The sequence below is a fragment of the Danio rerio genome, chromosome 12, assembly GCF_052040795.2.
Source record: "Danio rerio strain M-AB ecotype USA chromosome 12, GRCz13ab, whole genome shotgun sequence".
Classification (NCBI taxonomy): domain Eukaryota; kingdom Metazoa; phylum Chordata; class Actinopteri; order Cypriniformes; family Danionidae; genus Danio; species Danio rerio.
This window is the reverse complement of record NC_141032.1, coordinates 8,243,781-8,258,660: the sequence shown is the minus strand read 5'-3', so window position 1 is coordinate 8,258,660 and position 14,880 is coordinate 8,243,781. Positions and strand designations below refer to the sequence as shown.

The following is a 14,880-nucleotide window of genomic DNA, read 5'->3' as shown; positions in this document are numbered from 1 at the left end:
TTTAAGGCGGCTTTAACATGAGTACACATACAGAACACATACAGCATGCTGCTGCAATTTTCTGCAAGTTGATTCCTTTTTCACTCATCCATGCGCAAGTATTGTTGCCTGGACTGTCGAGACTTAAAATAGATCTCATATCAAATCAGCCATATTTGATTTTGAAAGGAGAACATATAAAATAAGTTTAAATATGAAATACTGATCATCGGCGCACAAATTTTTTATTGACCCAGTCGATCGTAGTTATTCTTTTTGTTCCATGGCAAGGGGAGGGTTTATTGATTTGGGGGCACTAAGCAATTCCAGCCAGGGGGGCCAAACAGTCTTAAATGCACCCTTTGTGGTGTTTTTTCTCTCTCCTTTTCTACGTTTTATCTTATTGCAATCTCTACATTTTAAATGTTTTGTAAAAGCTAAAAATAATACATAAACTATTTTGTTTTTAAAACTAAACCTTTACCTGATTTGGCTTCTGGACTGCTCCGTGATTCAGGATGGTGAGGAAATTTGTGTAGTTGTAATAATTACATTAAAATTGTATTCGTTAGACCCTTACAGACTCGTAGCTAGGCGGGGTTTGGGTGGTTCGAAAGATTCACCCCTTACTGACAAAGTCAAGAATTTAGCTGCTATACAAGCTCATTTGTCCTATTTTTTACAGTATGCCATAATAAATTGTGAAAATAACTGCTAGAAGGCAGCTTTGAGACAAATGCAATTTTTAATTATTCAAATGAACAAATTCTGACTGAGGAAATGAGCTGGACAGTTTGTTATTTGCCTACAGGGAGTCCTCAGATTTCCAGCCCATCACTGTCTATGCATTTACTTGTGTAAATGTGTATAAATGTACATTTATTCAGTTTTTAAATGAATTTTACTAATATTATTGTGACATAATAAGAGTAATATTAAAATGTTCATATGATTTATTTACAATACAGTTATTAAAGTAATATTTTCCATCTTTTTGTAGATATATTATATGAGAGACTTGCTTTGTTTACCAAATAAGTGGATCTAGTTGCATTTGCATTGTTAACGTTAAATAAAAGTGTAAAAGGTATTACTTTTCATGTCATATATTAGGTTTTTAGTTATGATAATCCCAAAATTATTTTGCATAAATCCGCAGATTTTTTACAAAATTTTCAGCAGAAATAGCAAATAATGTCAGATTCTGTATTTCTCTACCTATAGGCTGCTGTTTTTAATTTAAACCAAGTTTTGACAGATTCCTACTTAGTTTTTTTAAATGATAGATGATAATAAATATTTTCATATTTCTTTGTTTCATTAAAAATTCTAAACTCACAACATTATTTATAAAACTAAATAACCTACAGTTGAAATGCACATTTGTAAATAAACACTTTGTGGTAAAATAGTATAGTAAGCACTTTGACAAAACTGTAGGGAATACTTTTGTTGCATCAAAAAGTGTGGTTATTATAAGTACAATACGACAAGCTGACCCAGCAAAAAAATAATGTTTAAAATGTCACTAAAATGCAGTGTTTAACAATCATAATTTAATAGAAAATGAGGCGAATAACTACTAAAAGGTCCTGTCTTAACGTTAGGGTTGCCACTATACTGGAATTCGGTACATCCGTATGAAAACGTTCATTTCCCGCAAACATTTGAGCGCAACTGAGCTCAACAAAAATTACTGATTAGTCGTGAAGGTCATCAGTTCTCTGAACTCGGCGCTGTTTACTTAGTGTAACCACAGGTACAGGGAGTGTTTCAAAGTCATGTTGATCAGCTGGTTTGTCTATAAGCTGACATACGAGCGATCCGCTGATAAACCGCGTTTTAAAACGCTCTAGTATCCCTGTATCTGTGGTTACACTCAATAAACAGTAATCAGCTGTGTTTAAGAATGTGCTCAATGGCACTCAAATGTTAGCGGGAAATGGACAATTTTAAAATTTCAGTATCGCTTGGTACCGAATTCCAGTATCGTCGTAACCCCACTTACTATACACCAAAACAATGTTAAATTTAATTTATACTTCTGGGTATTTATTAGGAGCCCCCAGATTTCCTGTGGCCCTAAGCAACCGCTTACCTCGCTTATTGGGTAAATCCACCCCTGTCCATGGCCTAAAGAATAAAAGGAAATCAACATAGAGTTGATTTCCTTTGACTCTAAAAGAGACTATATAGGCCAAGGCAACAAAAATACAATGTAAAAGTATAAAACCTAACCAAATCAATGTTTTTCCTTCATAATCATAATGTTTTATCAGACGGAAAGACCAATAAACTTTAATAAGCAGGCTTGATAATGAGAGAACTGATAGGATTGTTGTTGTTGTTGTTACAGACTGAAAAGCCAGAACGACGTCATACCTTTGCATCTCTAGCCTTACGTAAGCGCTACAGCTATCTGACCGAGCCTGGAACGAGTGAGTTTGATGTTTTTACCAATGTATGAACTTATTTTAAGAACTAAATTCTTGGGAGTGAATAAAGTTAACATGTGACTTACTGTACCATCTTAACTGGCATAAACATTAATGTCTGATCTGCACATTCTTACCATACACATGTCCACATGCTTGTTTCTTGTTTGTTTAAGTTTGCACGTGAACTTTGGTATTTCAGTTGGTGTGTTATGCTTGCTTGTGAGATATTTTTTTCCCTATTTGTTCATTTCCCCCCTACTAGCAAGAATGATATTTGTCTTGACATTTAAACAGTTTGCATTATGGCATCGAATTTAAAACCATTTCCTTTTTTTTAATTCCTGTTTACAATCAGTCTTGCTCCTTTTGGCTTTGTGATTGTGCGAAATTATTTTATGCATTTTTGACCGAAATGCATGAAGACTCACAGGTAGATTCTCTTGGATACTTTCACAGTTTGCACTGACTTGCCTGTCACTAAGGTTACTCAGATCTGCATGACATGGACAATATTATGAACTTTAAATCAAAGTCATTTAGCCTGCATTTGCCATAACATGTTTTGGTATAGCATAGGAACAAGAATGCTTTTTGTTTTGGAGCCTTCGTTTTCGTCAAAATACCCAAATTGGGGAAGGATTTGTTTTTCTTTGACTTTTTTTTTTTAAACTAAACAGATAAAAGGCACTGTAGCAAAAGAAGGTAGTCAGTCACAGGAGAATTTAGCACATCAAAAGTCAAAAGTGATATTGTTTTACTCTGGACCTGTGCATTTGTCTTGCCATTTTAAGTTTTGTGGTTCATCGTTTTTGTCATCCTTTTTTTGTGTGCGCTTTGTTGGCTTTCAGTTTTGTTTTGTGAACCCTTTGTGGGCCATGAATCTCTTTGGATCGTCTTTATTTTGGCACCATCCACATCTTCAGTTCCATTTCAGATCATAAAACTGCTGTTCTACCTCCTTGTAAGACAATCGCCACTGACCAATTTTTTCCTTCTGGTCTCTCTGTTTTTCCACCATTTTTTTTTTTGTTGACTTTATGTTGGATTTTCATTTGTCTGTTTAAAGAAACAGTTGAACGAAGTACAACAAGAACACTGCCTGCTGGTTACACTCACAAGCCTGTCTTTTCAACAAGATCTTACCAGGCATGGTCGACTGCTCCTATTACCGTCCCTGGGCAAACAAAATGTGGACTGGGTTCCCTCTCCAGTTCACCTTCCAACACGCCATCTGCTTCGCCACTAAAGTCTGTATGGTCCATTTCCTCTGCCTCTCCAGTCAAGTCCACCCTAGGAACATCAAATGCTTCTCCTGCAAAATCAATTAGCGACGTTGCATCACCCATTAGAACATACAGATCAATGTCATCACCCATAAAGACTGTGGTTCAACAACCCCAAAATCAAGTTCCAATATCTTCCAGTCTCCTGTCTTCGCCGGGTAAAACTGGCACGGATCCTGTGTCTATTAAGGGGCTTGCTGCCTCATTGTCCTCAAGAGCTAACCTGATTTCGTCACCTGGATCCATGCTAGACAGAACTTTCACAACAGTGAGCCAATCTGACTCTATAAAGTCAACCACAAATACCTACACATCATTCAAATCCACCCTGGCTCCCACAAGTATAGCAGTGTCCTCTCCCATTCGAAATATATCAAGCCTATCCTCTATTAAATCCACCACAGATGCAGCCAGGGGAACATTTTTGTCATCACTTTCTTCATCAGCTAAGCCTACAACAGCCAGTACTGAAACAGTCATGTTAAATGGATCCGTTTCACCATTAAAATATCCCATATCCTCCTCTTCATCTTCCCGTCTGTTTTCAGGAGGGGCTTATAGCTTACAAGAACGGATACAGGCCACAACACAAGCAGCGACAGCCAGTGTTGGTGCAGCCTTCAGTGAGGCTGAAAGAACAGTTACTGGTGGCTCGAAGTCAAACTACAGTACACTAAAATCTGTATCGTCACCTTTAAGATCACACTTAACAAGTTCTGTTTATGAGTCCCTTCGATCACCAGTCACCACTACCACGCCAATGACATCTGTTTCCATGTCTGTTCCAGTATTTTCTGTGGTCAGTGTGCTTCCTGAAACACAGGGGAGGAAACTTCCAGAAAAAATAACAATCACACCTCAGACACACAACCAAACACAGTCCTCTACAACACGAAAGAAACCTGCAAAGCCCTCGCTTTTCATTTCTCCAACAGTCCTCAAAGCAGCAGCCACACCCACATTGACTTCCAATCAAGAGATTCTTAAGGATGTAGCAGATATGAAGGAAGATCTGATGAGAATGACAGCAATCTTACAAACTGACTCTTCAACTTCACCCAAAAGTTTCCATTCAAAGGTTTCTAAAGAACCCAAGATAGAAGATGAAGAAACTTTCAGTTTGGTTGAGAAAGTTAAAGAGGACCTTGTCAAAGTTAGTGAAATTCTTAAGAAAGATGTTCTGAGTGAGGCCAAAAACTCTCGAAAAGAGAGGGCATCAGAAGATGAATGGGAAGAGTTCTCTAAAGATGAAATTGAGGAGGCACGACACAGTGCCCTGCGATCCCTGCCAACATTCGAATCAACACTTCCAGTTGGGCCACAGTCAGTGCCAGACAAAGATCTCAATTTAGCCAAAGTGGTTGATTACTTAATGAATGATCTTGGTGCTAGTTCCCTTTCAAAAATAGCTGATGTAAAGAGCAGATATGATGAAATAAAGAAAGAAGGTGAGGAAAAACAGAAGCGCACCATGAAGCCTGAGCACAAGCTCAAAATGCCACCCACCGGTATGAGGACCTCACCTTCAGAGAAAGACTTAAGTAAATTAACTCAAGAAACATATAGTGGCACTGACGCTATCTTGGAATCTCCTGATGACTTTTCCCATGAGCAAGATAAAAGTCCTCTCTCAGATAGTGGTTTTGAAACCAGAAGTGAAAAGACCCCATCGGCTCCTCAAAGTGCAGAGAGCACAGGGCCCAAACCCCCATTCACAGATGTGCCTATTCCCCCTGTCATAACAGAAACCAGAACTGAGGTTGTTCATGTCATCAGGAGCTATGAACAACCTGATGAGGTCTGTGAACCATTAATGGATGAGGCAGCAGCTTTGAAGCCTCCAGTTGAACCTGAGTCAGCCGTTAGCTCAATCAATGATAAGGTAAAAGCCTTGCAGATGAAAGTCAGCTCTGACGAGTTGGCATGCCTCAAAGAAGAAACTCATATTACCACTACAACTCGAATGGTCTACCACAAACCTCAACTGAAAGATGCTGGTTCTGACCGGATTGAAGAAACAATGTCAGTCCGAGACATAATGAAAGCTTTTCAGTCTGGAAGAGACCCTTCCAAAGAATTAGCTGGTTTATTTGAGCACAAAGCTGGCCAAGATACCATTAAAGGAGATGAATTGTCCCCAAGGTTCCTTGAAAAGGACAAAAAACCCAAAGTTGAGAGAATTATTGAGGTGCACATAGAAAAGGGCAATACAAACGACCCGACTGAAGTTATAATCAGAGAAACTAAAAAGCATCCAGAGTTTATATGCAAGAGTGACCGAGGTCTCAGGGAGCTTGTTGAGAGGGTTGATGGGGATTATGAGGTTCTTCAAGATGAAGAGGAACTTACTGCAGAGGAAACACTGCCGTCCTTCCTAGACACGTCCAGAGTTAATACACCTGTCTCTCAAGAGGAAGAGAGTCGTCCCAGTTCAGCTCAGCTTATTACTGATGAATCATATAAAACGTTAAAGCTTCTAAGCCAGCATTCAATTGAGTATCATGATGACGAGTTGTCTGAGTTGAGAGGGGAGTCATACAGGTTTGCTGAGAAAATGTTGCTCTCAGAAAAATTAGACATATGCCATTCTGATACTGAGGATTCAGTGGCAGACCAGACACATAGCATGGCCACTGAAGTACAAGGGGCAGAAGGCGTATATGGAGAAAAAGTAACTGGCCCAAGGAAGGAGTCCAAATTAAGGTCAGCAAGAGATGCATCAGAGAAATCAGGTAAATATCCCCCACAAGAAGAGCAATTTGACAAAGTTACAGTATTACATTACACCACAGAACCAGGAAGCCCTAAACATGCCGTCTGGATGCGATTTACCCAAGATAGGCAAGACAGGAATAGAGAGAAACTTATTTATGAGGACAGAGTAGATCGGACTATTAAAGAGGCAGAGGAAAAACTGAGTGAGGTCTCACAGTTTTTTAGAGATAAAACTGAAAAGCTAAATGATGAGCTTCAGTCTCCCGAGAAAAAGAAACCAACAAGACTTTCACGGGAGACACAGTCAGGGCCGAGCTCAATGTGCAGCAGCCCTGAGAAAAAGCAAAAGAGCACAGCTGATGAATGGGAGAAAGGCAGGCAGAAAATGTTTGGGAGTACAGCTGAAAGGAAAAGTGCGAGCCTCCCAAACAGTCCCGAGAGGCATAAGCTGTCACAGTTCAGTGAGGATAAGCCAAAACAGCATGAATCTCCTCAGCAGGCAAAGACAGGTAATACAGGCCCCCCAGTCCCAGTTAAGACATCTAAAGTGAGTTCTTTTAGGCAGAAGTTTGAAACAGAAGCACAGAAACAGGATAAGAATCTACCTATAGCACAATCCAAAAAATCACCAGAAAGTAAGTTACCAGTTTATCAATTTTTCACTGGTTCAAAACCGTCAAAGTCAGACTCTGCAGATGTAGGACAGTCACCTTCTAGAAAACTAACAGAAATCGATAAAAGTAAAGTAGACCCTCAGAGTTGTAAATCTCAAGGTCCTCAAAGAACTACTGTTTCAAAGCAATCCGGTGAAAAAGCTTTACTTGAAAAATCGACTACATCAAATAATGTTGCAAAAAAAGCCTCGCTGTTTGAGAAGATTAAGGATCAGGGCCTTGATACAACTCTAGAGAGCTCTACTAAAGTGCATGACTTGAAAGATGGATATAGTGCAGACAGACATAGTGCAGTTAAAGATATTAAAGAACAACAGTACCTAAAAAGTGACATTAAAAATGACTCCTTTAAAACAGATGCCTTATCGAAGGATAATGTCAGTAGAAACGACAGCCAGATAAAGACCCTTAAGAAAAAGACAGAATCCCATATTCCCATGAGAACAACCTCTAGTTCCTTAGACAATAACCAGTCAAAGAAGATGAATCAAGACACAGTCAGTAAATCATCTGAAAGGAGCCCATCGCACATACCTACCCTGACAAGACCAAGGGTCCAGGGCCGTTTAGAGTTACAGAAAGAAGATGCTTCAACAACGAAACCGGAAGAAGTCTCTGTTGAAAGTAAAACAAGTGACACTAGTTCAGTGGAAAAATTCACAGTTACAACAAGAGAAAGTTTCAAAGGGCTTAAAACTTTACCAGTTTATGTAAGTGTGCAAATGGGTAAGCAGTCTGATAAAGACATGGGAGGAGGAACAAATGGAACAATAAAAAAGGTATCTGGTTCAGAAAGTCGGACAGTTTATGCAGTTAAACAGAAACAGCCCACATCTCCTCAAGGCAGCCCAGATGATGACACCTTAGAACAGTTCTCTTTTATCGATAGCTCTGGCAAAAGTCCTATGACCCCAGAGACCCCAAGCTCAGAAGAGGTCAGCTATGATCTCACTTCGAGAACTCCTGATCCATTTATTGCATTTATGCCAGGTATTACAAGCCCGATAGCTGAGGTTTCAGAAGAATCTGAAGATAGTGAACAAGGTAAAGATCATTCTTTGAAAAAATCTGGACCAGAAGTTCAGGAAACAAAAGACAAAAGAGTTGCATATATAGAGTTTCCTCCTCCACCACCCTTAGATTCTGATTCATCACAGCCTGAGAAAAAAGGGTCGACTCCTTCCTCAGAAGCTGAGACTGAAATGATGGAAGTAAATCTCCAAGAGGAGCATGATAAACATCTTCTTGCCGAACCCATAATAAGAGTCCAACCTCCATCCCCTGTGCCCCCAGGAGCTAATGATAGTGATTCAAGTGACGAGGAATCAGTCTTTAAACCCATTCCAATAAAGAAATATACCTTTAAAATTGATGAGAACCAGGACTTGACAGACAGCCAATCAAAAAAACAAGACAAGAATGGTAATGATAAAGAACCAGGGGAAAATGGTAATGGAAAAACAGAAGATTATGATTATGAACAAAATGGCAATGATCAGTCCATCACAGATTGTTCAATAGCAACAACAGCAGAGTTCTCTCATGACACTGATGCCACTGAGATTGACTCACTGGATGGATATGAACTTCAGGATGAGGATGATGGCTTAAGTGAACCTATAGCCAAACCTTTTGGATTTCCCAATGACAACAGAAAAGACATTTGGGCATCAGATAATATGTCTAGACCAAGTGACCGTTGCCAAAGTAAACTTGAAGTAATTCAAGAAGAATCACCAGCTGAGGACTGCAAAAAGACCAAAGCTAAGATTGATCCTTCAAACAGAACGAATGGAAAAGACGAAAAGGATGGAAAACAATCTGATCAAGGACTTTCGGACACTTATTTTAGTTACAAGTTAGATGAGGAGTTTAATACTCCTTTTAAAACTGTTGCAACAAAAGGATTTGATCCTTGGTCAAGCAAGGGAGGAGAAGATGAAGTAGTGGATGCTAGAATTAAAGACGATGAACCCAAGCCATTTGGGTTAGCAGTAGATGACAAGTCTGCTGCAACAACCCCTGACACAACTCCTGCAAGAACCCCAACTGATGAAAGCACACCAACTAGCGAGCCTAACCCTTTCCCCTTCCACGAAGGGAAGATGTTTGAGATGACCCGCAGTGGTGCGATTGACATGAGCAAGAGGGATTTTGTTGAAGAGAGGCTGCAATTTTTTCAGATTGGTGAGCATACATTTGGAGGGAGGATAGGGGATGGGGTCAGAAAACCAAATGTAGTCACCTCAAATTCACAAACAGTTGAGAGGGCACAAGTTAAGTTGGAGGACAACACTGTTATGTCATACAATATCATTCAGATATGCACTGACCACTCAGACACATCTCATGACATGGAGCCTCCCCCCTACTCAGAAGTCAGTAGTTTGTGTTCTTCTTTTAAGATAGGACTGAAGTCTTCCAATGTTGAGAGGAGAGATTTAGTTTGTGTAGACTGGGATAGTTCTCAAGGTACATTACCAGTGACTGCTCATCTAATAGGACCAGAAACTCAAAGAACAAGCGAGTACAATCAAAGAACAGACTCATCGAGGGCAGAGTCACAAGAATACCTCAAGACAACTGGCAATAATTGCAGAAATTGCAGCAATAATGTTAATTTGGAGGCCTTAAATACTAGAACGGACTGCTTGCTACAAAGCATTGTGCAAACAGAACACATGTCAGTTACTGATCTCAGCTCAGTTCAAGTAAAAAATGCATGTGAGGATTTGGTAAGAAAGGACGCTGGTACTTGCAGGGACGATAGTTTAGAGAATAGTAATGTAATCTCCAAGTGCAAAAACGATATAAGAAAACCCACAAAATCTATGTTGCCAGTGAGAGCACCTCATGCGCCACTAAGTTGTAAAAAAGATCAAACATCTTTGAGACTAATTCAAAAGATTAAAGTGGAGGCCAGAAATCGTTTAGATCCATTCCCAGATGTAAAACCTAAATCTAGAATTCCAATTATGAAGGTCAAAAACATTAGTTCCTCACCAGTGCGTAAATGTAGAACCACTACAATGGCAAAACAGAAAGTTAAACCACTGCCGATCAAAGCAATAACGACAAACAAAAACACAAAACCAGGTCTGGTTAGTACATCAGGCAGTAAATATGGTCATAAGCCCTTACGTAATGTTGGGAAAAGTAGTCATTCTAAACCACGTAGTGTAGTAAAGGTGGTGGGTTGCCTTTCCAGTGATGACAAAAAGATACAGACATTTGATCACGATGAAGAAAGCAGCACGTCAAGGAACACATCTTTATCAGAAGCCTTGGAATCCTCCAGTACATCCAGGTCTGCTAGAGACGTGAGATCACAGGTTGAGCAATCCGGCAGAGACAGGAGGAGGAGGAGTAGGAGGACTGAAGGCAGTCAGGGTGCTGGGCCTCAAGTGGCCCCCGGCGTGGAGATCGAGCCTAGTTTGTAAAACTTTCCACTTGTATGATCTTAGTTGCATGAGCCGTTGTGATTGCCTGTGGTGTGACCTGACTGTAGATGTCATCTCTGTCATTTGTCATTTTCTCTCTCTCTCTTTGTGTACTTGTGTACTGGTCTCTAAACCTGTTTTCAGATCTCTTTCTATGGATTAGTCAGTTTTACTGTAGCATGCCAGTGTTAGTGGGTTGCTGGCCATTTATATTGGTTCCTAGTTCTTGTGAGGTGCTTAGGAAGCCTGTAGATCTCCTAAGCCCACGCAGAGATGCAGTCCTAGCACAGCAACAAAGATGCCGCATGTTCAGTTTCATTTAATTCTGTGGATTCACGTTTGAGATGCTCTTCTGTAGTTGTAGAGACAATCGAATTGTGTCTTTTTTTATTTGTTATTTGTATGTTTTTCTGATTGAGATACTGTTAAAAGGTTAAAACATTTCCTGTGGTAGGGTTCATTCTTCACAAATCTAACCTCTTAAAGCATAGGTCTCGAACTCAATTCCTGGAGGGCCACAGCTCTGCACAGGTTTGATTCAACCCTAATCAAACACAGCTGATCCAACTAATTAATGTGTTCAAGACTACTACACTCTCAGAAATAAAGGTACGCGAGCTGTCACTGGGGTGGTACCTTTTCAACCGGTACACATTTGTACTTAAAGGTTCAGGACACCCTGGAGAACTTTTTTTTATATTAACAGATGTGTGTGTGTGTTGAGCATCAGTTAAGACAATGTTAGCACCTGTCAGCTTTAATTGTGGGGAAAACTGGATAATTTTGAGCTTTTGTCAGCTAATTTCAGCTTCCGGTTTTAAAATGATTTTTGGGGCGGGATCAAAATCGGCGACGTAGCGCAGTACTGCAAGTGCAATGATGACGTGTCGGTTTCTCATTATTATTCATAGCGGAGTTTTCTTATCCTATGAGAAGAGCCGGCTGCTTAATTATTCATGAGACCTGCCAGACCTACCAGAGTCAAGCCCGAACTGAGAGACACGTCACGGACCCACTGCATGGGCACACAGTATTTAGCCGTTCATAAGGCTCATATGCGTTTGTTTCCATGATCCACTCGGTTTGTTGCATGTTTTCCCCCGCGATCTTGATCAAAGCTGTGTGTGTGCTGCTAGCATTTTTGTCGGGAGAGCAGCACGAGAATTAGAGAATGGCGGACGCAGTCTTTTATCAGTTCATTCACATTCAGACACATCACTGTGCTGCTGTGTTTGCCTAAATCCTCCAGATTACCAGCAGGGCTAATAGTTAAAATAGACAGGTCAGGAGACCTGCAGCACTGAGTCTGCTGGATACGGGGGATTGAGGGAGAAGTCCTCATTTATAGTGTTTACATGAACACACTTATCTTTATAACTATATAAATTGTGGTTATGTGTATATGATATTACGAATAACAAATGTAGCAGGGCATTAAATCACTATTTATTTCTTTGCATTTTAACTTTGTAAACTATAAACTCATGCGTCTCCTCACGGTTTGTCTCATTTTGTGAGCTAGCTTCGTTATTCGCTCACGTTCTCCCCTGCTGGCCACGACCACTCCTGCCCGATGCTCGCGGAGCTCCACGCCTATTAATCATGCATCTTTTGAAAAAATTCTGAAGTAGACTTTAACCGAAAGTGGGGGGTGTCATGGCCCTTTAAAGGGTCCATATTGGTACCTCAAAAGTAGATTATAGTACCAACATTTTTTTAAGAGGAACACTTTTGTACTTTTTAGGTACTAGTATGTACCCTTGAGGTATTAATATTGACCTTTTAGGTACAAATTTGTTTCTTTTGAAAAAGTACCACCCCAGTGACAGGTCACGTGCCTTTATTTCTGAGAGTGTAGAGACTATTAAGCTGGTGTGAGTTGGAGGTGGTTGGAGATAAACTATGCAGAGCTGCAGCCCTTCAGGAACTGAGTTTGAGACCATGGTCTTAAAGCCACTGACAGTTAATAAACAATATCAAAATACATTTTACAATACATTCAAACTCTTTTCTGATCAATGTCCCTCAACCTATTATAATGATATGGACTCTTTTTGTTTGTTGCTGTCCAATTATTTCAAAATCTCCCCAAGACTTTTAATACTCTTTGCTTGATCAGAAAAGGGTAGTGTGCTTTAATGCTTTTCAAACTACTCTAACTAATATTAAGCTTTAAAAGGTTTTCATGGCTTTTCCTTTTCTGCTCTCAGGCCCTCAGACCCCCTGTGAAAGAACAGATTTGCGAATGGCTATTGTAGCAGATCATCTCGGCCTGAGTTGGACTGGTAAGAAATGACACCACCTAGAGGACAAAGTGATGCATTACCACTTTAGCATAAACATGCTATATGTCTACGTCTTTGTGTTTATAGATATGTAATTGTTGAAAATACTGTAATTTAGATTATTTTTTAGAAATAAATGCTCATTTTTAGAATTAATATGATTGCACACATATGGCTTTTACTTTGTTGTTGTTTCTCAAAGCATTGATGCTGCTGTGATCAGTAGGGTGTGCCATCTGCAGTGACTGCAGCACTGTGCGCATGTGTACGGGGAGTGGTAAAGACAGAGGAGACATTAATCTATTTTTAATGTGTTGCAGAGATGGCCAGGGAAATGGAATTTTCAGTTGATGAGATAAATCAAATCCGTGTGGAAAACCCCAACTCATTGACGGCTCAGAGTTTCATGCTATTAAAGAAATGGGTTAACAGAGATGGTAAAAACGCTACAAGTAAGTATGCCAAGGGACTACACATTTTCTGAATGAGGGTTAATTATGTGGAGACGGGTGGGTGGGGTTTGGATTTCTGAATGCAAGTCAGCTATTACAAAATAAAAGTCTTATATAATTGCATATGTTACAACAATAACAATATCTTTTCTACTTCTAGCGGATGCCTTAGCTGCGGTCCTGACTAAGATCAATCGGTTGGATATTGTGACATTGCTGGAAGGGCCGATATTTGACTATGGTAACATTTCAGGCACAAGATGTTTTGCAGATGATAGCGCAGTTTCCCAGGAGCAGGCTGATGGTAAAGTTTAGCCCCATCTACCTGAACTCTGCTTCTCTATGTTTCTCACAAATCTGTAGATTCATAGAACCATCATGGCAAAACACTCTAAATTCAAATCCAGTGTAAACTTAAACTCAAGTTTAAGTTTAAATCTCAATCTTACTTTCTAATCGATTAGATTCGCCAATTATGAGCACTGTTCTTTTCCAGCCTGGTGTTGGACCAGTCAGGGATCAGTGTGATCATATATATTGATTTAGTATGATTGTGTGTTTGTATGAAAGCATTAAAGCATGCTGCTATAAAGTACATAAGCTAATGCTGAATCAGAACTTAATCCCATCTCAGAAGTGGATATCACATTAGAGACCATACTGCTCTATTACCCATTCATATGAGGTCACTAAATGCACTTGCTTAATACATACATTTGTAAAAAAAAAAAAAAAAAATTGATTGGCAAATTGCACATGGAAAAAGTAAAGTAATATGTACTCACCGGCCACTTTATTAGGTACACCTAACTAGTACTGGGTTGGACCCCATTTTGCCTTTATAACTGCCTTAATAGTGTATATGCCGAGCTAGTGCTGTTCCCATGCTGATACACTTCCGGTGACCTGTTATTGTGAACTTTTTACCATTTTATATGGTTCCTTATACAGCATCGATGTTTTAATGTCAGTAAAATACATTCAGTTAAATAAACTTTAGCATTTATTTAGTTGCTCAAGCGTAAAAAAGAGACATAAGCTGTTTACTCGTACGCGCCCGTCAGAATCGGCAGGCTAACGCAGAAGCTCCATTGAATATACTAGGGTAAAATAAATGCTCATATTATAAAGATATGGCGGGGGAAATGTAATTTAATGCAGTGCTTCTTGTATAATCTGAGACCCACTTTAAATCGGATATCACTCAGCTAGTGGAGATCGCTGATTTTTTAAGAAAACAGACCTTAAACGCACCGGATGTGATTGGACAGGTGTTCCTAATAAAGTGGCCGGTTAGTGTATGTTGGATCCAAGGCCCCTGAAAAAGTGAGCGCTTACTTTTGTGCTCTGTTACGGTTCAATTTAGGGTTAAATAATTTATTTGAGTGATGGGTCTGATGGGTTTAGGATTTGGTTCACACTGTATAAAGATAAACATTATGTTTATGTGTATACTGAGTATACTCCAAAAACAATAGCAGCTAGCTATTAGCAGTAGTGTTTCAAGATTCTCTCCATTTCTCTGTGATTTTTCTATGATATGACACATACATGAAAACATAATATTAGTATCCAACCTGCTTCTACAGCATGATTGCCTTAATGTTTCTCTCT

General features: G+C 39.6%; 1 protein-coding gene across 52 annotated transcripts in view; it reads left to right on the top strand.

Moving 5' to 3' along the window:
- The window catches only part of ank3b (ankyrin 3b), a 339,224-nt gene that overhangs the window by 310,200 nt on the left and 14,144 nt on the right, over positions 1-14,880 (top strand). For 32 of the 52 annotated variants that reach the window (XM_087274508.1, XM_087274497.1, XM_087274507.1 and 29 more), the window contains 4 exon segments: positions 2,336-2,417; positions 12,740-12,814; positions 13,135-13,266; positions 13,427-13,570. In XM_087274508.1, coding sequence (XP_087130634.1) covers positions 2,336-2,417; positions 12,740-12,814; positions 13,135-13,266; positions 13,427-13,570 — 433 coding nt within the window. 52 annotated transcript variants of the gene reach the window in all.